At 37.9% G+C, this 25,855-nt stretch overlaps 2 protein-coding genes across 2 annotated transcripts; both read left to right on the top strand.

Moving 5' to 3' along the window:
• Positions 1–8,913: 8,913 nt before the first annotated feature.
• On the top strand, positions 8,914–12,478 carry LOC121797178 (probable receptor-like protein kinase At1g80640). Its single transcript, XM_042195919.1, has 10 exons — positions 8,914–9,401; positions 9,777–9,941; positions 10,023–10,273; positions 10,373–10,505; positions 10,603–10,663; positions 10,742–10,838; positions 10,929–11,031; positions 11,597–11,715; positions 11,795–11,884; positions 11,982–12,478. Exons 1-10 carry the CDS (start codon positions 9,236–9,238, stop codon positions 12,129–12,131), a joined length of 1,335 nt encoding a protein of 444 aa, XP_042051853.1. The 5' UTR covers positions 8,914–9,235; the 3' UTR covers positions 12,132–12,478.
• A 2,339-nt stretch (positions 12,479–14,817) lies between these two features.
• Positions 14,818–16,048, top strand: LOC121793852 (ribonuclease 3-like protein 1). The gene is made up of 3 exons (XM_042191882.1): positions 14,818–14,976; positions 15,172–15,283; positions 15,710–16,048. Exons 1-3 carry the CDS (start codon positions 14,886–14,888, stop codon positions 15,849–15,851), a joined length of 345 nt encoding a protein of 114 aa, XP_042047816.1. The 5' UTR covers positions 14,818–14,885; the 3' UTR covers positions 15,852–16,048.
• The last annotated feature ends 9,807 nt before the right edge of the window (positions 16,049–25,855 follow it).

Here is a 25,855-nt window from a genome sequence, read left to right as displayed (position 1 = left end):
GTGATGGAACCATGTATACCGTATGGACTGCTCGATCGAGTGGATCGGAAAGGACCCGTTGGACAGTATAATTTTAATTATTAGAAATTATTTGAAATAATAATTCCTCAAACAACAGCGATATTGGGCTCTAAATGTGGGTATGAGAGCATCTCCAATGCTGGCGGACGTCAAATAGCCGTCAAATAGCCTTCACACTGCCACATCATCAGCACTACAATTCTCCTGCCACATCAGCTTGCCACATCAACTGGACATCAAATAGCCATCAAATAGCCTTCACACTACCTATCCACATCACTAATAACAATTATATAATTTAATTTACAATTGTATCAACATACATAATTTAATTTACGAGACAAATACGGAAAATTCGAATAATAATATTAAAATTTAAAAAGTACATTACTTTTAAAAAAAAGTACAACAATTTAAAAAAATTACAAAAAGTAAAAAGTACATTAATTTAAAAAAGTAAAACAAAATCACTCATCGCCGCCGTCCTCGTCTCCGTCGTCGCCCAACGCTTCTTCACTGCCGTCGCCGCCGCCTCCGTCGCCACCTACGCCGCGGCTATTACCGCCGGTGTCCCTCCTCATCGCCTCCAGTTCTTCACGCTGGCTCTGGAGCAATACGCGAAGAAAATCCTTCACCTCGGGGTCCACCGCCGCTTGGAAGTCGGCTAAGGTCTTCACCATTTGAGCGCGCGTTTGTTGGCGCGCGAAGAATTTGAGCTCCTCGGTAGACCTGCCGAGGGGGGATGCCGAATGGACATCCTGGGAACTCGGTGTGCCCCCCCTCGCAACCTGCTGCGCCCGCCTTTGCCCAACCGGGCGAGGTCGGCGACCGAACGACCGAGGAGTCGGGACCTCCTGGGCCGTCTCGGGGAGGTCTGACGAACCACCGCTGCTGCCGCTATAATCTCCGGTATAGTTCAGTCTCTGCCTCTTCGGCCAGCCAGCGTCGACGCCTGCCCGGAATTTCTCCGACTCGTTGAGCACAACGTAGCAGTTCCAGTAGGTGAACTCATAGTACTTCTTATCCGGATCGGGGTAGGCTCTTTCCGCAATCCTCCTGCAGTCTTCCTCTGTTTGGCCACTGGTCTGCATGCGGAGGGCGTTGGCGTACAAACCCGAAAATCGAGAGACGCCAGCCCTGATTCGGTCCCAGCACTTCCGGACCTCCTCCCCGGTGCACGGTCTCCCTTCAGGGCAAAATGCCCTGTAGGCTGCAGCTATCTTCGCCCACAAGTTGACGATCCTCTGGTTGTTTGAAACGAGAGGATCGTCGCAAACACTCACCCACGCCTTGGCAACCGCAACGTTCTCCGCGTCCGTCCACTTCCTCCGGCCCCGGATTTCGGCGCGGGGCTGCGACGACTCGCCGACCTTCTTCGCCTTGCCCTTCTTCTTACCCCGCCCTACTCCCTGGCTTTGAATGAGAGTTTCAGAAACGTCGTTAATATCAAAACCCAAGTCCGCTAAGGAGAAGGTCTCCGAATACTGTGCATCCGTTGGGGTCGATGTGTGCGAAGAACCGGTGGAAAAATCAAAAGTCGGCCGATAGGCGTTGTCCCCCCCCGTGCGTCGCCTGCGACTGTGGAATCATATGTTGCGCCGGTGGCATCATCTGCTGCGCCGGTGGCTGCATGCCGGGTGCCCACCCCGGCATCATCTGCATAGGGGGCTGCATGCCGGGTGCCCACCCCGGAATCATCTGCTGCCACGGGTACACGTTGTAGTACCCGCTCATTGGAGGCCAACCACCTCCCCCAGGAGCCGGGGAAGTATGGGACCCTGCCCCGGGAGTCGGGGGCGTCTGAGACCCTACACCGGGAGCCGGGGGAGTCTGAGACCATCCCCCGGGATTAACTGGAGTACCTTCGTAGTTGTTCTCCATTGCTCGTTATTGATCTTGTACAGAAAGTAAGGTAGAGAGAGAGTACTCGTTAAAACAAGTGGTGCGAATGAAAATGAGGTTCAACGCGCGTATATATTGTGTTTTGCGAAAAAAAAAAAAATATTTAAATCCGACGCCGGTTTGGCGCCGATCCGGGAGCCACAATGGCGCCCGTGAGGATCGGCGTGGGAACCGGCGTCAGCGCGGGAATCGGCATGGCGACGCCGATTTTGACGCCGATTTCGCCCACGCCGGTTCCAATGGTTCGGCGTCAAACCGGCGTGGGCGAAAAATCGGCGCTCCGGTGGTGACGCCGACCATTGGAGATGCTCTGATTGTTGAAATTAGGGGGTTGCTGTAAAGCCCAGTTGATACATTTATTGGGCCTCGCATTTCTGCTCTCTGCTATTATCCTCTCTACTACAATGGTTGGAATCATATTTTAGTTATCAGTTTACACATAGTAAAAGGGTTGACAAAAATTAAATGGTTTTAGTTATGATTGGACTTCAATGACCTAATTAAGCTGAAATAATTGAATGCATAGTTATGATCGAGAAAATAATAAATTAATTAAAAGTTGCATTAAAATGATGATGATAAGTTTGAAATCCTAACATCAGCATTCCCAGCATTTAATATTCACGTCTTGCCCAATAAATTCGCTATTCATCACTTATTATATTCATTTAAAACTAAAATTATTATACTATAATGTTGGCTATGAAGCACATTATCGTTAACTTTTCATCCCTTAATCAATAGATTGAAGGTTCGAGGCATCATCCAACTATTCATCCTTCTCATATGCACAGCCTGGGAATTAATTTCTGTCTCTCTATTTCAAATTGAAGACTTTTAGTGAGGAAAATAAAATTCAATAAAAAGTAAGTGCACATGTATTTAATTTTTATTATATTGTGGTCTAATATTTTTTTTAGTATTTCATGATATATTTATTTACTTTTCCTTCTCGTATTGTGTGTTTATTGTCTCATTGTTTTATCGAATGAGTCAACTTCTACATCCATTTTTAATTATCCTATGTTAAATAGACAGATTAGTCATGATGATTCCATTAGGACAAGTACAGTTATGTTTGTATCATTTGTGATTTTGAAAAATATGAATATTAAAACAACATTTTGTCCATTATATTAAAAGTCAAGGTGGTGGTGTTGTCTTATTCTGACAGTGGGATAACACAAATCTTGTTTCTACGCATTTCACAAGAGAGGAAGATCTCTTCTTTGGCTCTTTTCATTTCTAATATATTTATCAAATTATTTCATCTTTTCCAAGTAAATTTGATTCTTTTAAAGAAAAGTACTAATGCCCCATAATTTGACTGTATGTATGTGTTTAATTATTTATAGGTTTCTCAATCATGCAGAAATTTATATATATGCAATAGCCATTATTACCTATCTTTTCCCATATTCTAATGGATCGACCCATGTTTCCAACTTAAAAAAAGTTTTCTTTTATCAACTTTTGAAGTGTGATAATAACAATCTCTTTTGCTTTTTTTCATATGTGCTTTTCACTTTTCCTAATTCCCTTGCATTCTAAAAAGCATCCATTAACATCACGCAAAAAAAGCTACTGGAGACTATTGATAATTAAAAGAAGTGCGAAGTGTTGATATAAATACTTATTTCCGATGATTAATGTGTTAATATCATGAAAATTGTTATTTATGTGATTAAATTTTGATTTTGCATGTAACATCATGAACGAATTGATGTGTTTGCATTTTGAATAATACTCAAAATTTATATTTTTGGAATAATCTTTGTCCTTTAGTGGAAACCAGTTGGACAATCTTATGGTGCATATTTTAATAATCCTTATGGTCAAAATCAATAATTACACTATGTTGTCGCTCACATTATTGACCTAAATACGTGGATTATACTCCCTCGGTCCCTTAAAAAGAGACCACATTTATCATTTTAGGATGTCCTTTAAAAATAAACCATTTCCATTTATAGAAATTTTTTTTCTTTTAAATGAGGTGGGTCACATTCTCAACTAGCAATACTCCAATCAATTTTCCTTTCTATCTCTCTCTTACTTTACTAATTGTGCATTAAAACTCGTGTCATTTCAAATGTTATCTATTTTTTAGGGACGGAGGGAGTATAAATTACGAGGGCAAGTACGAATATAAATTAGTGAATTATATAGCACAATGAAGTTGTCTATTTGTTGAATTAAAAAAGTAAGGTTTGTACGTAGAAAAACGGGTACCTAATTTATATATAACCAATAAAACATCAAATATGTATTAATTGTTGATTACAGTATTTTTTAGAAGAACTTGACGTATTTATATATATTTATTTCAAATTTTAGTTATTTTCAAAAAAGAATACTTGTATTGAAAAAAAGTAAAGTTAATTTATGGCCATATTCATGTGATTGTACCGTCTAAACAACCTGTATAAGGAAATTTGAGTGCCAAGATGTTTCAGTTTCAACCACTTCACACTTTATAAAAAAAAAGTTAGTACATATCCAGCAAAATCTTATTGTCGAGAGTTCAACCACATGTCCATTTATTTAGACCGTTGAAAACTCATTATTTTTTCAATAATATAGACAATTAATTTTAATCTGATAATAACAATATTTGATTTGAGACTAATCTTTAAATAACCTTGACTTTATTTTATAAAAGAGAAATCTTTGAGCACAAAAATAACGAGCAAGAGTGTGACTATATCAAAACACAAAACACATAAGATTAACAACTCAAAAAACAACATATCGTAACCAAGCAAAACAGATGAGAATAGAATACACAGAAAAATGAAGTACAATCTATAACCACCGAATAACAAGTATAAAAGGAGAAAGTATCCTAAACAGAAGAGAAGAAGGAGATCTCAACATCCAATCCAATCCAATCCAATCCTTGATATCACTCAAGATGGGGAAGTTTAGGTGTTCAAAAGAGAGGGGAATTTCGATCCGGATTCTATACTCTAATCCACATATCCAAACAACTTTCAACAACCATTGATAACACCATCAAACACAATACTCCCATGTGAGAACAAGTTTAAATTGCTCCCACAAATCCAACAAAATGAATCTTATGTGATCCAAGTAGGCATCAACTAATTAGATTTATTGTCACAAATGATATTGAAAATGACAGCATCAAGTGCTTGCCAAACATAAAATTGTTGAATGGCCATAATTTTTAGCCTTCTAATATGCTTAAATAATCTCAACAACTTAGCTTTTTACTCTATGTATGATTTTAACAACTTACCTTTTTATGCCTTTTCCACATATACGTCCAAATCTGCCTTATACTCCATATATGCTCCTAGATTGATATTCTTATAGATATCCAAATCTACCTATTGTAGTGCAAGTTGATTAATGATTTCATTGAAACTATTCAAAAATATATTATTGAAACTTCAGACACTGCACCATCTTTTAAATATAACCTTTGTCGAATCACATTATTTTCAGTCTTAAATAGATACTGTAAATTATTTTGATTGTAGTAATAGATAAATTTTGATAATTAACATTCACAAACATGTCTCTTACTATTTTCGTCTCTGATGTGACTTTTTCGTATCATTAAATGAAAAATATTTCAATTCCTCTGCCACTTTAAATGGTGTCGGTGCAATTAATTATTAATATGATCCATGCAAATTGGGTCGCCATGCCATACAAGTCATGTTATCTTTGTTCACACAAAAGAATAAAGCCCTATTTTTTTCAACTAATTTTGTTGGATAACCTGTCTTATTCCCAACTTGTGTAACGTTTTCTTTTCTTCATGTCATTTCATTATTATTTTTTTGAAGGATGTTTTTTTTTTCCGCAAATTTAACGTTAAAGTATCAATTTTGGTTCACAATATTTCAAAATATCTCTTGAGGTCCTTTAACTTCGATATAATAATGTTTGAGCTACTTTTTTACTATTTCAATCTTTTTTGGACGAAAATACTCTTAAGTCCATGAAGGGCATCTCAGTCTATTTATTCTATTTTTTTATAAAAATATTTAATTTATCTCTTAATTATTTATGCCCTTTTACTTAAAAAAGAAGGAAAAATAGAGAAGAGAAGGTAGATAGGGACAAACAAAAATTAAGAAAGATAAATTAATTATTTAATAAATAAAAGAGATTAAATAGACTGAAATGCCTTTTATGGGCTTGAGGATATTTTCGTCCAAAAAAAGTAGCTCAAACGATATTACATTGAAGTTAATGGACCTTAAAATATATTTTCAAATGTTACGGACCAAATTTGATACATTTGCAAAGTTTGCATACAAAAAAAAATGTTCCCTCTTATACTTTTAAGTTGCATTATAAAGTATATCAGAGATAAAGCTTTTAACCTAATTATTTTTTTATTGTTAAAATTTTAAAAATATAATTTGTCTTCAAAATAAATGTTAAGTATTCTTAAAAAGTGTTAAAACTTTGAAGTATATAACTCATTTTATTTTATTTTATTGTAGAATGTTCTTCTGTCATTTTTTTGAGAAATTTTGGAATATGGGTTTAAATTCGCTGACCTTTCGAGATAAGGGATTCAATTCGCTTACCTTTCGAAATAGGGTCCGAGACATGCAAATTTTTCGGAATAAGGGTTTTACACCTTTTTATATTTATTCTCTTCATTTTTCTTATTATTTCCCTTCCAATAATTATATATTTACTAAACTATCCTTTAACACATCTCTCAAAAATTTCATTTTACCTCCCTCCAAACTAGATTGATGTTAGATCATGTTAGTACTCTAAGATCAGGGACTCGTCAGTTATTGAAGGTTCTCAGTTACCACTTAAGTGGTCTGTTTGCATTACCACTTAAGTTTGCATGCTGCTGTATCATTACCACTTAAGTTTTATGGTAAATGATGAGGCTGATTGAGCTCTACTGCTCCTTTATTTTTTTCGGACGGTTGATATTGCTAAAGTTTGATTTAAAGAAATTTTGTGCTATCTGCTTTGTTAAATATTTCAACTCCGTGACATATGGAAGAAGGAAATGTATCGAGCAGTTTGACTTCTGCTGCAGCTTTTGTGGAAGGGGGAATTCAGGAAGCATGCGATGATGCTTGCAGTATATGTCTTAAAGCCTTTTGTGATAGTGACCCTTCTACGGTTCGTACAAACTACTGTCTATTAACGGTTGAGGATTGAAACTGACCTATACTTAATTGATTATTTTTCTCTGCTTCAGCTGACTACTTGCAAGCACGAGTTTCATCCTCAGTGCATTCTTGAGCTCTACCGTATCATAATGGAGTGGTCTGTTTGCATTCTCGGTTCTTGTCACATGGATTAAAGAACTGAGATTAAAGGATAGTTTAGTAAATCTATAATTATTGGAAGGAAAATAATAAGAAAAATGAAGAGAATAAATATAAAAAGGTGTAAAACCCTTATTCCGAAAAATTCGCATGTCTCAGACCCATATTTCGAAAGGTAGGCGAATTGAATCCCTTATCTCGAAAGGTCAGCGAATTTAAACCCATATTCTGAAATTTCTCATTTTTTTAGTAGCTACAAAAATAAATTTTAATTAAAAAGTAGATTCAATCTTATAAATCTTGATCCACATAGTGATCTCAACTTTTTTTTAATTAGTTAGCTATGAATGAATTTCATAATGTAATCATTGCAGCAAAAAAGATGATTTCGTCGCCTTGGCGGCCCCTTCACTTCGGCCCGACATCATGTGAGGGGGTTAAATCAGGGTACGCAGTGGCCCGTTAAGGGGGAGGCCTTAACCCACTGACTGTCAGAAGCCCATCTCACAAGGCCTCACACTTGTGCCTGAGAGATGGAAGCAACTACACGACAGCAATGGGATTTGAACCCAGGCTCATTGCAGTAAGATCTGTCCCTCCGTTGCCAACTGCGCTACGCCATAATGTAATCATAATTCAAAGTAATCAAGGCATAAAAGTGATCACTCTATGTGATTAGGTGAATTGATGAATGATCTTGTAGTTGAAAATGAAAGTGTAAATCATGTCAAAAAAAAGGTATGTGGAATGAATTATTACACTTTGCATCAATTGGTGGCAAACAAGAAAATAACCACTTTTTGCAACCTTCCTCTCAACAAATACTTAATAATGGAAAATTCGAAGCTGGTGGGTGTGGATTCATCAAACATTGTACTCTGTTTGAGTAATATTTTCATTACCCAATTCAACAATAGTGACAAAAGTTTAGATAATCTATATCCCAAATCAAGGAGGAATAAATAATGCAGGTAGGAATTACCTTAAAAAATTGTAATGCATATAAATTTTAAACTAACATAGATCTAGCTTTGTACTCTAGGTCAAAACTTTGACTAACCCAAACCTTTAATAATTGATATATTTATGTAGAATCTTTTTGTGAATATGGAGAAGCAAATATAGTTATTTATAAAGATAATAGTATTTAAATCACGAAATTTGGTCAAATTCTAGTTTATTCTATAAATTTTGAATATTAAATCATAAAGTTTCAATTTTTCTCAATTGTCTCATTCATGCACAAATCAAGATTCTTTTGTGATGTTAAAAACAATAATATTTCAATAAAATAAGAAGAGAAATAAGAAATAAAGGAATATAAAAGAAAAAATACTACTTATTTTAATTAAATATATTGTTTTAAATATCGTTAAAATATGATATTTGTGCATGGATAGGATAACTGAGAAACAAAGAAACTTTATGATTTAATATTTCAATTATAAAATTTGTAAGAGATACCAGAATTTGACTAAATTTCATGATTTAAATGACTATAACTTTTATGCTTAGTGATAAAAAAAAGTTTAGAACTTCCTCTCTCAACTCTTAACTTTATTTATGAAATTGAACTCTTCTTTTTTTCATAACTTTTTATTCAACTGCCCTCTCTTTACCTAAATAAAGTCATGTTTGAAACAATTAAACAAGAGGGAAAATAAATCTGGACCCCACTAACCCCTCTCTTTCTCTCTCACACACAAACACACACATCTTGCCTCCATTTTCTTTTCTTCGACACCCCAACGTGACCACCTTTAACTAGAGAGAGAGGAAGGGGAGGGGTTCACATCTTTAATTAACTGCCACATGATTTGTAGTGCAATTGGTTCTCTTTTCTGGGCAGCAAAAAAAAGGAACCTCATTGCTTTTTCCTGACTAATCTTGTTCCATCGTTTGTCCCTTCTCACATTTAAAGAATGCACTCTCAAACCATTTAAACACTTCCACCTTTAAAGCATTTCAAATTTGAATCCCCCTTTTTCTCTATCATTTCTTGCAAGAACAAGCCCAAAAAAGTAAAAAGAATGAATCTTTTGTTTCTGCTGCTGATACCAATTTGGGTTTTGAGTTCTCCTGCGCTTTCTGTTCCACTCGATGTGAAGCCCGACCCGCCTGCCTCCGACCCGGTTATTCCCACTGAAAAAGATCCGTTTTTTAAGAACTCTTCTGATCTGGGAGGACATTCTCCAGGTAGTCCTTTCCCCTGCTTTTTTGGAGTGTTTTTCTTTCTTTTGTTTGAGGAATTGTGCAGCTGAGTTTATGTTTGGAAGTTTGGAAAGCTAGAATAGGTAATCATGTTTACATCTGAAGACTATTTTTATGGTAATTTTGTGGCATTGTGCAGCTTTCCAAAAAGTTGTTATAAAGCTTAATTGCGGAGTAATTGGGATTTAATTTGATTAGTTTCCCCCTTTTTTTCTTTTTTCTTTTTTAAATAAAGCCTAATTTTTGGGCATATTTGGAGCTAGAGGGTGGTAGTGGTGGTTTTATATGATGTGTTTTTTGTTGTTGCTATTGTTATATATTTCTTGTTTGGTTCTATAATTCCTCTTTTCATGGGATCAGAAGTTGCAGAAATGAATCTAGTTCACCACCAGGATTTAAACAAGAAGATACTTGTTGCCCTTGTTGTCTCTTCATCTCTTCTTGGTGTGATTTTGCTACTGTTATCTTGTTTCTGGATCTTCAGACTAAGGAAGAAAGCCAATGCAAAAAGCCACAAAAAAGCAGGTTTGTTATCACTAGAATTGAAGTCCCATTAAGTTTATGTGAAGCTTTTATCATACAAGTTTTCTAACTATGCATTGACAGATGCTGCGAATGGCGTCTCATTTGGTCCGATTCTGGACAAGTTCCCTTCTATGAGAATCGGGGGCAAGAAGGGCTCCATTGCTGCAATAGAGTACCCGTTGTTAGTGACTGCTACTAACAACTTCGATGAAGCCAATATTCTAGGCGAAGGCGGGTTAGGCCGTGTGTACAAAGCTCATTTCAATGACCACTTCCATGCAGCTATCAAGAAAATATATGCTGGTGGGCTCGAAGCTGAAAGAGAATTTGAGGTAAACTTGTATCCTAGTGCTGTGCTGATAGACTTTTACGGAGTTTTGATATGATTGGAAGGTGTTTGTTGTGACTCATATATTGCCTTTTTATTACAGAATGAGGTTGAGTCACTGAGTAAAATTCAGCATCAGAACATAGTGTCTCTTTTAGGATATTGTATACATGGCGAAGCGCGTTTTTTGGTTTATGAAATGATGGAGAATGGATCTCTGGAACTCCACTTGCATGGTAATCTTTGTTTTCCAAAGTATGCTTTTAATGTGAAGCATCAGTTTGGTTTATATCCCGATTCACTTAATTGAAATGATCTTGAATATTGCCTCAGGACCTAATAAATCAAGATTGACTTGGCATCTGAGGATGAAAATTGCTTTGGATGTTGCTAGGTATTCATTTTGATTTTGCAAAATATTTGCTTTTCCTCTTCTGTCTTCTAATTCTAGCAAACTTTGTTATTTATCTAGAGGATTAGAGTACCTCCATGAGCGATGCAACCCTCCCGTGATCCACCGAGATCTCAAATCCTCTAATATTCTTCTGGATTCTAACTTCCATGCCAAGGTAACTTGATTTATGTAATGTGGTTTGGTTGTATGCTTACTCATACAGTGGAAGCTTATAATTCGTTAACTGATTCCCATTTTGGTCCAGCTTTCTGATTTTGGCCTTGCTGTTACGGGAGGGAATTCGAACAAGGCCAACATCAAGCTTTCTGGAACTTTGGGTTATGTAGCTCCTGAATACCTGCTGGATGGTAAGGACCATTTTCCGATTCTCTCAATCTGTATGGCTTAATATTAGTAAGGTTTGGTGTTCGTGTACCGTTTTAGTGCTGCTGTGATGTCCCCTACAAGACCATTGGAGCAACACTTAGTTGGAATGTTACTCCTACAACTGTTTCCCTTTCAATGTCAATATACCTTAAAAAGCATACTGCATACCAATAACTGCTGCGTTCTTATGCTTTAAATGAAAGGAAGAGAAAACACTCCTTTAGAAGAAGTCTCTAATGATGAGAGATGAAATTGGTTCAACCCTGAATAACATTTTGTTATGAACTGGTTATGTCGGGGTAGATTTCCATGTCGAAATAGTTTCTGCAAAGTTTGAATCTGTCGTATCGTTGTAAAATGTAAATGCATGAACAAGAAGTATGATATTTGATCATACATTATACCTAAAACTGACCTCTGCTTCGATTTCAAACTTCATGTTGCAATACTTAAAAAGCCTATACATTGTAAGCTTTTCTGGCACAATTTTTCCGTGAATGAAGTTTGAAATTTTGATGCTACAAAGTTCTTGCAACAATCTCTCAGGCAAGCTTACGGACAAGAGTGATGTGTACGCATTTGGTGTGGTTCTATTGGAGCTTTTGATAGGAAGAAGGCCGGTCGAGAGAATTGCTGAAGCTCAATGTCAATCAATAGTCACCTGGGTAAGTGTCTTCGTTAAATTTGCTACATATATGTTCATGACTCACTATTCTTATATATTCCACCTTGTTAAACGAGCAGGCGATGCCTCAGCTTACCGACAGACTGAAGCTCCCAAATATTGTTGATCCGGCCATAGTAAACACTATGGACTTGAAGCATTTATATCAAGTAAAGTAGTTACTAAGAATCAATCAATACCTCAAACTTTTTTGCCATCAATCCTAATTCTGGCTGTATACGCGTTGTTTTATCATTGCACGAGCAGGTGGCTGCCATAGCTGTGCTATGTGTGCAACCAGAACCGAGTTATAGACCACTGATAACGGACGTCCTGCATTCATTCATACCCCTCGTGCCTGTTGATCTCGGTGGATCACTGAGACTGACGGATTCTGCTGTCCCGACCTGTGCTTAGCTACATTTTTTTGTTCCACAGAGTTAAGTGAAGAAGCCTTGCTTCTCCAGAGTCAGGATCCGTGTCAGCAGGAAGGAGTTTTGGTTCGGCTTGTACAGCATGTAAAGACTGAAGAATTTCATTGCTCTATATATCACATCTCAAACGAGCAGCTCTGCAAGCTGAGCCGTGTAAGTTAATTGGCCTTTGTGTTTGTGTACGTATAGGGATTCTATTCATGGAGGCTCTAAAAACTGAGTTGCAGTTATCTTTTTTTGGGATCTTTCTATTATAGGTAAAGCTTCAAATTTGATTGTTGCAACATATATATTCTAAATTTGATTCAAGAGATTATGAAATTGGAGTTACAAATTTTGCATATTACCAACAAAGGTTGAACTTTGCATCTTGAACGGTTTGCGATTCTAATTTTTGGAATTGTAAACGGGCCATCTAGTTTTCACTTCTGGTTATGGCTCGACCGAAACTGCAGTAACAGTCTCGAACCGAAACTGCAGTAACAGTCTCGAACCGGCTGTCAACGGGCAATTCGCGGAACTATATTTGTTGAAGTAGGATATCTACCAGCAAAATGTACCTACCCTCCATATTTTGCGCGTCTCTAACTTCACATCAAAACTTAAAATAAAAATTGTTTACATTGAGCCACATAAAATGTTACCTAAATCAAACTCTACCTAAAAATCCATGAATTCCTGCCAAAACTTTGATGTTACCCCAATTTTCAAATTTATTAGCTGCACTATGAATATTACACCAAACAAAGGAACAATTTGCCGTTCCTTCCAAACATTAAAACACAAAATGTGATATTACCAAAGTCAATAAAAATAAGACCACCTGAATCTCAGCAATATAGCTAAATCCACAGCCACTAATCACTATAAAAACACTCCTACTTTGGAAGATGTAGATTTCACAAGCATCAAACTATGTACTATTTTATTTCTGGCTGGATTTGCACCAAAAGCAGCAAGAATATGTTCGTGAAGATAGTTCATCATGGCGGTCGTGTGGAGATACACGACCGGCCTATCCTAGCAGCGGAGCTCCTCAGCCGCAACCCCAAGTGCTGTGTGGCCCACCAGCCGTATGCTGTGGTTTCGCCTTCCACCACCCTTGCCCTCGGCAAGAAGTACTATGTCGTCCCGGTTCACACGATCACCAGGCTCCAGCTCAAGTCAAATGATCTGAAACAGAATGGACGGACGACACGATTGTCCCTTGCACATGTTGATCATTGGCAGCCTGGTTTGGAGAGCATTAAGGAGTAGAATTTGGAAATTTGTAGAGTGGTTGATCAACTTGTTTTCTAAAGAATTCTTGGTTAGAAAAACAATCACTCAACTTGAATCCTTACGCTTTTCTATTTGTCGAGACTTGAGATGGTCGCGTGTGTGGCGTGATGGTTCAGGGTTTGGGGCTTATGGTTTTATGCTTTTCCCAACTCGATGTGCTATCATGCCAAGTCTGGCTCATCCAACACGGCCTGTCCTAGTCGCGCTACACGGACATTGGGACGTTCTAATATTGTGGATGTTCTAATATTTATACCATGTTTTGTAAGAGTTACAAATTGAAATGTAGGAAGGTCGCAACTAAATGAGTAAATTTTTAACCCAATTACTTGATTGACGAATGCGTAGATACAAAATTTACAATATCGATCTCCAATTCAAACAATTAAACATCGAATAACTGTTTTCTTACATCACTTAAATATAAATATTTTATTACATATTCCCATTCGAGAAATTTCAGAATATGAGTTTAAATTTGCTGACCTTTCGAGATAAGAGATTCAATTCGCTTACTTTTCGAAATATGGGTCCAAGACATGCAAATTTTTCAGAATAAGGGTTTTACACCTTTTTATATTTATTCTCTTCATTTTTCTTATTATTTACCTTTCAATAATTATAGATTTACTAAACTATCCTTTAACTCATCTCTCAAAAATTTCATTTTACCTCCCTCCAAATTATTTGCACTCCACTCTTAAAAGTCAATCTTCTCTCTCAAATTCTCACGAGAGAATGATGATTCACTACACATAATTAAGAAGCATGAATTCCTATCAATATCCAGTAAATGGTCATAAAATATATTGACTTTAAGTTGCATTAACATTAACATTAACATTAGAGTCATATGGTATTTCATCACATTGTCAATACTATGTAACATTGTAAACTGATTTTTAAGTTGATTGAGAAAAGAAAGGGTTGTGATGGAATATAAAATACAACTTGTTCACATTAAGCAATACCATTTGGAATTTGAACAATCTATTCCTTTCTTCATTTAGACTAGTGAACTTGATTAATCCGGGCTAGTTTCCAGAAAATCTAGTAACACATAGAGATAAAATGAAATTTTTGAGAGATGGGTTAAAGGATAGCTTAGTAAATCTATAATTATTGGAAGGGAAATAATAAGAAAAATGAAGAGAATAAATATAAAAAGGTGTAAAACCCTTATTCCGAAAAATTCGCATGTCTTGGACCCATATTTCGAAAGGTACGCGAATTGAATCCCTTATCTCGAAAGGTAAGCGAATTTAAACTCATATTCCGAAATTTCTCCATTCATTGAGCTTATGGAAAATTGGTTATTTTGAACGAATCTACTATACTAGATTAATTTATTAATGTAATTAATTCCCACTCTAATAAACACCCCATGTATAAACAATAAAATTAGCTCTGATAATTTCTGACCAGAAAATTATTATCCCATTTTCTCAAAACTAGAATGCAGAGCCAAGAGTGCAGAAACCCTGGTCCCAATTTCTCCAATCCAACACCCATTTCTACTGTTTCGGCTAACTCAATCAATCAACCAGGTAAAGAATCATCATTTCCCCCTATTTATTTAATAATCAATTCGCTCTTCTTCACATTTAATCAACCGATGCCTGATTTAGGAGTGTGAAAAATACTGCTCTATTTTACTTGAATTCGCAAGTTCGTTTCAACTAGAGTGAGGAATTACTTATCCTGGGTTTAAATTGGAAGGATTTTGTGTTGAATTTTGCCAGATTTTGTAAAAGGGTCGGCCAAGGCGTATCTGCATCTCCTGTGTACTGCGAAACACTGGAAACAACCTCTCTTTGAATGCTGCAATGAGGAAGGTCCTCCTCACATCAAACAGTGAGTCAACAGTCAAGTATATTTATTTTTATTTTGTGACAGGTTGATTAATTTGAATAAATATATATAGCTGTAGTGTTGCTGGATATATTTTTTATTTGTAAATATTGAGTGTTTATTTTTGGTTATGATGTAAAGGTGTGAAAAGGTAGCCCTCCCTCGCTAATTGAAAAATAAAATTGAAATCTATTATGATTATTGATTGGTTTGTAGATACTACTATGATATGGAGTACCAGTACAAAATTATAAAAGGAATAGGAAAGAATTGTAAATAAAATGCTTAAACAAGTAGAATCCTTCAAATTATATATGAGTGAGGTTTGAAAATAATGAATTAAGGAATGAAATCATGAAGTCTAGGCATATTTTAGTGTGTGTTGGGAGTATTTGATCAAATTTTGATGTATAAATGCTTTGCAAATAGGTTCACCTTCAAGGTCAGTATTCTGTCTGAAGAAGGGTTTGTGATCCTTGAGAGTTATAGCCATGCTCTGATGACCAAGAAAGCCGCGGCAGAGGATGCGGCCGAGGGGGCGCTCTGGTGCTTGAAACATATGAGCATCTGATGAAGCAATCAATGTATGATTGTGGGATCCAAATCTTTAAAATCAACTACTCCATTGTGGTTTTAGTTAGAAATCCTATGCTATAACTGTAGTGTGTGATTGTAGGATCCCAAAAACTTGAATAATGGGCACATGTTCTTTGGATCATGTCTGAAACTGAGGTCCTTTTTAAGGGATTGAGCTGATTTTCATGCTAATTGTGTTTACTGTTGTTAGAAAATTAATTGTCTTATGCTACTTCTCTCCAGTCTCTTTATGATGTTTTGCAATTTTGCACAACTTGGTCTATATATGTTAGCATTCAAATGATATTGGTACAATGTTAATAATCTGTCTTTTTATCGATGTTATTTACACTTTAAAGTCCGTGGCATTTTTAGTAGTAGTACTCCACTAGCAAATGATTTTAGCATTTTTAGTACTACACAATTTAAATATAGGTACTATCTAAACAACAAATCTATTAGCTACACCAATGGAATTGTGTCGTTTGTCCAAGGCAGATTGGCAGAGATTGGTTTGAATGAATGCAATTTAATGGGATATTAGTTGGTTATAAGCTAATTCTTGAGATCAATTTTTTACTCAATTCCTTCTCCATAATAAAATAATAACTCAGCACGACAACACTTTTCTTTTAAGTTTTGCTAGTTCACTGTGGTTTGATAGAATTCATAAAAAGTGTAGTACATTTTCTTCTTATCAAATGAAATTAAAAAATTATTAGAGCATCTCCAATAAGCACGGACGTCAAATAGCCATCAAATAGCCTTCACACTGCCACATCATCAGCACTACAATTCTCCTGCCACATCAGCTTGCCACATCAACTGGACATCAAATAGCCCTCACATAGCCTTCACACTACCTATCCACATCACTAATAACAATTATATAATTTAATTTACACTTGTATCAACATACGGAATTTAATTTACGAGACAAATACGGAAAATTCGAATAATAATATTAAAATTTAAAAAGTACAATAATATAAAAAAAAGTACAAAAATTAAAAAGTACATTAATTTTAAAAAGTAAAACAAAATCACTCATCGCCGCCGTCCTCGTCTCCGTCGTCGCCCAGCGCTTCTTCACCGTCGTCGCCGCCGCCTCCGCCGCCGCCTCCATCGCCACCTACGCCGCGGCTATTCCCGCCGGTGTCCCTCTTCATCGCCTCCAATTCTTCACGCTGGCTCTGGAGCAATATACGAAGAAAATCCTTCACCTCGGGGTCCACCGCCGCTTGGAAGTCGGCTAAGGTCTTCACCATTTGAGCGCGCGTTTGTTGGCGCGCGAAGAATTTGAGCTCCTCGGTAGACCTGCCGAGGGGGGATGCCGAATGGACGTCCTGGGAACTCGGGGTGCCCCCCCTCGCAACCTGCTGCGCCCGCCTTTGCCCAACCGGGCGAGGTCGGCGACCGAACGACCGAGGAGTCGGGACCTCCTGGGCCGTCTCAGGGAGGTCTGACGAACCACCGCTGCTGCCGCTATAATCTCCGGTATAGTTCAGTCTCTGCCTCTTCGGCCAGCCAGCGTCGACGCCTGCCCGGAATTTCTCCGACTCGTTGAGCACAACGTAGCAGTTCCAGTAGGTGAACTCATAGTACTTCTTATCCGGATCGGGGTAGGCTCTCTCCGCAATCCTCCTGCAGTCTTCCTCTGTTTGGCCACTGGTCTGCATGCGGAGGGCGTTGGCGTACAAACCCGAAAATCGAGAGACGCCAGCCCTGATTCGGTCCCAGCACTTCCGGACCTCCTCCCCGGTGCACGGTCTCCCTTCAGGGCAAAATGCCCTTTAGGCTGCGGCTATCTTGGCCCACAAGTTGACGATCCTCTGGTTGTTCGAAACCAGAGGATCGTCGCAGACACTCACCCACGCCTTGGCAACCGCAACGTTCTCCGCGTCTGTCCACTTCCTCCGGCCCCGGATTTCGGCTTGGGGCTGCGACGACTCGCCGACCTTCTTCGCCTTGCCCTTCTTCTTACCCCGCCCTACTCCCTGGCTTTGAATGAGAGTTTCCGAAACCTCGTTAATATCAAAACCCAAGTCCGCTAAGGAGAAGGTCTCCGTATACTGTGCATCCGTTGGGGTCGATGTGTGCGAAGAACCGGTGGAAAAATCAAAAGTCGGCCGATAGGCGTTATCCCCCCCGTGCGTCCCCTGCGCCGGGGGAATCATCTGTTGCGCCGGTGGCATCATCTGCTGCGCCGGTGGCTGCATGCCGGGTGCCCACCCCGGCATCATCTGCATAGGGGGCTGCATGCCGGGTGCCCACCCCGGAATCATATGCTGCCACGGGTACATGTTTTAGTACCCGCTCATCGGAGGCCAACCACCTCCCCCAGGAGCCGGGGAAGTATGGGACCCTGCCCCGGGAGTCGGGGGCGTCTGAGACCCTACACCGGGAGGCGGGGGAGTCTGAGACCATCCCTCGGGATTAACTGGAGTACCTTCGTAGTTGTTCTCCATTGCTCGTTATTGATCTTGTACAGAAAGTAAGGTAGAGAGAGAGTACTCGTTAAAACAAGTGGTGCGAATGAAAATGAGGTTCAACGCGCGTATATATAGTGTTTTCGGAAAAAAAAAAATTTTAATCCGACGCCGGTTTGGCGCCGATCCGGGACGCACAATGGCGCCCGTGAGGATCGGCGTCGGAACCGGCGTCAGCGCGGGAATCGGCATGGCGACGCCGATTTTGACGCCGATTCCGCCCACGCCGGTTCCAATGGTTCGGCGTCAAACCGGCGTGGGCGAAAAATCGGCGTCGCGGTGGTGACGCCGGTTATTGGAGATGCTCTTAGTCTCCAAACAGAAGCCCATTTATAAAATAAACAGAAGCCCATTTATAAAATAATTGAACTGATACTTGTAATCTATTGTATGCTAAAAAGTTCTTTTTGGAATATTGTTTTAGTATAATTAGTTCATGCCATCCAAAATATGTCTCGACTTGGGCGATTGGGCCTTTTTGCTATCTAAATTTATCACATTTCTGATTATAGCCCCAAACAATAAATAATAATACTACTACCACACTCCCGCAAATGCATTGGTTAATGCATGATAGTGATTGATTTAATTTCAAATACATTAATCCATTGGTTGAAGACTCATTACCACAGCTTAATTTTCTGGTCAAAATATTGAATACTATAATCCAACATACAAGTAACTAATGACAGATTAGTGTCCAAATTAATTCTAGATTTTAAACAAATGATGAAGGGGAAATATGTGAAGATACTGCAAATTAGAATATCACAAGCTTGCTCACTAAAACATGATAGTACTACTTAATTGGGAGCTTGGAAGAACTTTGAGGTAGCTATTTTTTTATTACTAAAAGTGCCTAAATTTAAAGTTTTCGTATAAAATTCATGGTTTGTACTTCCTATTTTACAAAAGATTCTTATATACTATATCTATAAATTTATATGGGAATTACATATCATTATGTAACCTTATAGACATAGTATTTCTTATTGATTATTCTAATTCCATATCTACCATGATACCATCACAATAGTTGGTCCTACAAATTTTTTACGATCAATGAATTTCTTCATCCGGACATCTTGGGCCCTATATTTTTCTACAAGGATTCCCAAATCTCTTCACTTGTCTTCACCTCATAATAAACATGAGAACCATTTTCTAACTCGATGGGGACAGTTCTTGCACAAGAAGTTGCCTCGGACCCATCACCCCTACACGATAAGTTGCTTTGTTCGGTGAAACCGTCTAACATGTTAAAATTCATACTAATATAGATCGATAATCGACCCAAACACGGTATATCACGAACAAAATTATAGATATACCATTAATAAAAGTTCGAATATATACGAATATTCGACCCAAATTTATATGACGATCAGTGTGACGCCCCGTAATTTTGTTCCTTTCTTTCGAGATAAACCGGGTTTATTAGCTTAATTTAATTGTCGTTTAGAAGGCGTGTGGACGTAGAACTTCCATTGTAATTTCCGAGTTTGGAATAAATTAAACATTTAAGTTGGGAGAATTAAAGTGCAAAGAAATTATTTTTGAAAGGATAAAAGTGAATGAAATACTTTTATTAGAGAAATGTGGGATATACATGTGTATAGTAAAGTACAAAACGAGCTATACAAATTGGATGCATGGAGCTACACGTAAGATTCCCATCAAGCATGGGAGACCCTTCTCAAAAGAGGAATGAAGTGGTAGCTAGTTCTACTCTATGGAATTGTAGTAGCTAGAATTGAGATAAAAGTTGAGATTTCTTTAGCCAAGGAAGTTGCAGTAGAAGATCTCCTATCCTTCCTCTTCTCCCCTTCATCTTTCTCGAAATTGGCACCATAAGACTCCAATTTTTTTTGGCAGCTAAGTACCTGCAAGAAAGGTTCAAAGACAAGGAAAAAGGTACTAGAAGTAGGCTTCACAAAGACTCAAGGTGGGAGGCTTCTTCAAAATAGTAAGTATGTAAATCTATACAATACATCATCAATCTTCCAAGAAAAAAAAAAGAACAAGAATGAGCAAGGAGTGAGCTCATCCCTAAGGCCTTTTTAGAGGCAACGACATATTCTCCTTCCCCATCAACCGAGGCTAAGATAACAGCCAAGAGAGGCAGCCCCAAAACTTACACCAATTTAGTATGATCAACATAATTATAAAGCTCAAAACGGAGCTAAGCTTGTAGCCAAAAATAGGAACCCCAAAATTCTGCCACAAGAAGCCAAGGAATTGGCCTATAAATACAGCCATCACCCCCTTCCCTCCACATACTCATTCAGCCCCAAGATTCTCAGGCGTGGAGTGCGACGGAGGGAGGAACGGGCAGCGCGAGGCAGTGGCAGCAAGGAGGGCAGCCACAAACCGAGAGGGTTCACCGAACTGAGGTAATCCCCTCAACACCCTCTCCATCGCATCATATAGAACAACCACATGAACAAGAACTTAGAATCATAGGAATAACATCAACAACCAAAGGCATGATCTTTAGAACATATAGCTAGCACGAGAACATAGAGTTAAGTGCCACGGCTACTGACAAAGTTTCACAATAGGAAGCTTCTACCATAAACCCCAAAGAGCAAGATACAATAACCAAGTTATCACAAGATTAAGAATTCGATCACAACCATAGTCAATGCTTTTAAATCACATGGTTGCTGCCAGAAATCAAAAGAAATTGAGTGGAAGGGGAAAGGGGAGAAGACTTAGCTTAGGGAATGGGCTGTCCGACGGAGTAGCGACAGGGATCTCGACGAAGGCAGCCGACGCGGGTCACCGGCGTCGGTGTGACTGCCTCGCGGAGGGAACGACAGCGGTGCTCCGGCAGCAATGCTGAACCGCCGTGGAAGGGAGCGAGAAAGCCGAAGACGTCGCGTGCAGCAGCGCTTCCCGCCGGCGATGTTCACATCGTCGCAGAGAGAGCGAGAGAGGCGATGCCTCCTCCATAGCGGTCACTCCGTCGGAGATTGCAGGAGCACCACCGGGAAAGGAGAGGACCGGCGGTGAGCTCGGTGGCGAGTGAATTTCAGAAAGAGAAACCGCCGGAAGAAGGAGGGAGGCGCTGCCTCTAGGCCTCCTCGATCTGGGAGTTGGCGAAATTGAAACATAGAAGGGAGCCGGCGAGCTCCAGCGACACGGAGCAGGGTCGAATTCGCCGGAGAGAGGAAGTAGACGCCGCTGTTTCATTCTTAATTTAGGGATTTTAATTTTGAGAAGAAAGAGGGGTTGAGAGAGAAATCAAATTGGGAATGTGAAATTAGGGCGTGTTCAATATTTTAGAAATAGGGAGAAATGGGCCCATTTCCAGCGAATTATGGGCATTCAGTGTTTTTGGGTTATTTCAATTGAGCCCGACCAGAAAGAGACGGCCCGCACTGTTCATCTCAGTTTTTGCCAAAAATCATTTCTTACAAAGACGGTAAGATTTGATCTTGCATCGGGAAGCACTCCCAGAATTGAGCAAACTTTTACTGAATCGCCCCTCTCATTTTTTTCACTTCCCCCCTTTTTCTCTCTCTCTTTCGATCGCATTTTTCACTTCCCCCCTTTCCGCTGCGGGAACCCTAGAGGGAATACTCTCCCATTTTTGGAGTAGATCGTCAGCACCTGCTCCGATTTGGTGGTAAAATTTGGGGGTGTCGATGATGAATTATTTCCTATGTGTGCAGGGTTGAAAGCAATGAAAACGTTGTTGCGTGTGAATTATTTCTACCCATAAAGATTATTTCTACCCATAAAAAGATATGGATTGCATCTGCGTTGGTTTGAGTAGAACTCTGTTGAATCACTTCAATTCAGTAAAAATGCTATTACTACTACTGACATTTATTATTAAACAGAAAGAAAAAAAAGGGTGGCGTATCTTTGAACTATCATTTTATCCTCTCAAACTATCATTTTATGATGCAAAAGTATCATTTTATTATCCAAAAAATCTAAAACTATCATTTTAAAACAAAAGTATCATTTTATCATTTGAAACTATCATTTTATCCCCTCAAACTATCATTTTATGATGCAAAAGTATCATTTTATCATCCAAAAAATCTAAAACTATCATTATTAAACAAAAGTATCATTTTATCATTTGAAACTATCATTTTATCCCCTCAAACTATCATTTTATCTGGCAAAAAATCTAAAACTATCATTATTAAACAAAAGTATCATTTTATCCCCTCAAACTATCATTTTATGATACAAAAGTATCATTTTATCATCCAAAAAATCTAAAACTATCACTATTAAACAAAAGTATCATTTTATCATTTGAAACTATCATTTTATCCCCTCAAACTATCATTTTATCATCCAACAGTATCATTTTATCTGGCAAAAAATCTAAAACTATCATTATTAAACAAAAGTATCATTTTATCCCCTCAAACTATCATTTTATGATACAAAAGTATCATTTTATCATCCAAAAAATCTAAAACTATCACTATTAAACAAAAGTATCATTTTATCATTTGAAACTATCATTTTATCTCCTCAAACTATCATTTTATGATACAAAAGTATCATTGTATCATCCAAAAAATCTAAAACTATCACTATTAAACAAAAGTATCATTTTATCCCCGCAAACTATCATTTTATGATATAAAAGTATCATTGTATCATCCAAAAAATCTAAAACTATCACTATTAAACAAAAGTATCATTTTATCATTTGAAACTATCATTTTAAGAACATCTATGTGAAGATACCCACTCTGCCGCGCTAATTTTGATTCAGCCGCGTAAATTCAATTTTTTCACACTTTTAGGGGGCAGATCCGTCTTTATCTAATTACATTTTAAAAAATGCCAAATTTGTGATGGTAAATGTCGGCCCATATCTAAAACACTGAATTACAGCATATGTCCACCAATTTGGTGGGTCCTACAATATCAATTCTAAAGCAGATTTATGTAGGACATCCCATTTAAAATACACTGAACAAGTCCTTAGGGAGAAAGTCACGATGGAGGAGGTGAGTAAATGGGTCACTGCTTTGGGCCTAAGGCAAATAAAGTTGCTGGACCAGTTTTATTATTGGGCTAAGTCCCCATTTGAATTAATTAAGAGTATATTTTATGATGGGCTACTTTAAATTGGGCCAAGTAATTAAATTGAAAGTTTGGGCCAGTGAGCTAATGAAGAATTTGGGGCGAAAATTATTTAGCATGACGGACGGACTTGATTAATTAAGATGGCCTACAAATTAATAGTTGGGCCGAGAATTTTCTGTTGGACCAAGATTTATTTTATGCTTGGTTTGGAATTAAATAGTGGACTAAGTTTGGGCCTACTAATTAAATTACTTTGAGCTAGAATGAGCTTGGAGCTCGAAGGTTGATGAATAAGTTACTAAGTTCCGAAGATGGAAAATATTGAAGTTGGGGAAGAGAATGGGCCAACCGGCGTCGCCCCGCGACGCCATGGGCGACCTTAAGAAAAATCCAAAGAAAAGGAGTTTAAGAAGGGATTTTCCAAGAATCCATATTTTATTAAATAAGTGCCAAAATATTTATTTTAGAGAGAATAGAATTTCTCCAAAGTAGTAAAGTGAATAATTAAACTCTGCAGAGCAGTGAAGCCCGAGGTAGGATTTTGAAAAAAAATCCTATAAGCCGAGACTAAGATGTATGTACTATCATGTAGGATGCATGCATTCTTTTATTAGGAAAAATAGTCCAAGTACTAATTAGCGTGCTACGCTATTTTTAAAGGATAAATTATTCAAGGGCAAGTGAGGCCAGATGAGAGTTGTTATTTGGAGATAAGCGTATAAGGTGGGCTTTCTATTAATATCCAGCACATTAGTGCGGATATAAATCAAATACTTGCGAAAGTATGAAGTATCATATTTTCTCAAAATGAAGCTGTGATTATTTTCAAGTTGTTGTCATGCATAAAATGTTTGTTTTTTAGGCCTATCTGTTGGGGCTATATGCCAAGGGTTTTGGCGACGCCAAAGCTATGTAACGAATTCGGTTCCCAATAGGACCGCAAATCCTATTCGGAATATTGTGCACAAGGGCCGTGAGCCATCCAATAGGGTTGGCCGGCAATGGTGTCCGTGAAGGTGGCCACCTTCACGGTACACGATTCTCAGATATGGTATGAATTTGAAGAACTTAGACTGCAGTCGGACCTTTAAGATCACAAAAGAATTTAGTAAGCTCTAACCTTTTAAGAAAAACTCCGTGTGATACTGTTGATGGATGACAACTATATAATGTATGTTTTGTTTTTGGAACGTGCCCACTGAGTACTCATGTACTCAGCCCTGCATGTATTTATAAATGTGCAGGTTGAACGTCAAGAGAAAGGAGCAATGATCGGAGTCGATGTTAGTAATTATTCAAGTGGATCTCTCGACGGTTCGTGTCGTCATACACGAAGTCGTTTAGTAAGGACTTATTCCGTTGTGCTTTTGTTAAAGTGAGAATTTCAAGTCTCACCATCGAACTCTGATTTAGTTGATGAAATGATTATTTTGAGACCATGTAATTGAATACTTGGCTTCTATCTTATGGTATTAATCGATTTGGCCTTTTCGGCAAGTTTCTTGAGTTCTACCCTCTTTTCTTTCCCCACTTCGTTAATCCCTCTTATTAGTCGCGGATTACCCGTTTTCGCTATCTTTAGTAAAATAGGGTCATGACAATCAGTATATTGTTTGCTTCTAGAATGTTCTAGTAGATTTAGTAATTTGTTTCGAAAGTGTTGTCTATTTGTCTATAAACCACTAAAAATATTCGAGAACCTAAATAAATAAAAAAGGTTGAGTAAAAGAGAGATAAAATCTAAAGAAAGAAGAAATATTTTTAATTATTTTGGATGATCTTAGCAATATACGTCCAAGATAGAACAAGTCGAAGGTCTTAAATAGTGTTACTGCCGAAATCAAGCAAACTCACATGCGTTCATGTTACTTCACCGACCTTTATATCAATAGCCCACACATTCTTTTATGTGTTTGTTTTTTTATATTTTGGATAATGTCATAACTACTTCAACTGGTCACTTTCTCATATTCATTTCTTATTTTGTGATTACTGGTTTTAAGACAACAAAAAAATGCAATGATCGAGTAGGAGTTTGGCTAAGTTTAGTTTGGACATTTATCAACTCCAATCAATGTTTTATAAGATGCATGTTTTAACTTTTAAGAGACAGAGGGTTAGATTATAAGTAGTCAAAATATTTGGATATTTGTGTGTACAAATTAGGAAGAGAAAGGTGAGCTAGAGAAGAAGAGAAAATTGAGAAGAGATTAAATAAATATCAAAACTCAATATATTATTTTGATTCATAATTAACCTATAATATCATGAGCGTGTACATTGATCATGCTTTGTGTGGTGATCTAGGTTGATTTAGAAACAAATCAAATTTTGAACCTCTTGCAGTACCAAGTGGTTCGGGGACAAACCAAGTTGAAGTTGGTAGGTATGTAGTAATGTTCGGGGGCAAAAGTAAGGAGTGATCGTCAGTGTATACATATGG

Source organism: Salvia splendens, chromosome 3, assembly GCF_004379255.2.
Source record: "Salvia splendens isolate huo1 chromosome 3, SspV2, whole genome shotgun sequence".
NCBI lineage: Eukaryota > Viridiplantae > Streptophyta > Magnoliopsida > Lamiales > Lamiaceae > Salvia > Salvia splendens.
Note: the sequence above shows the minus strand (reverse complement) of the source record. Positions and strands in the feature narration are given on the sequence as shown.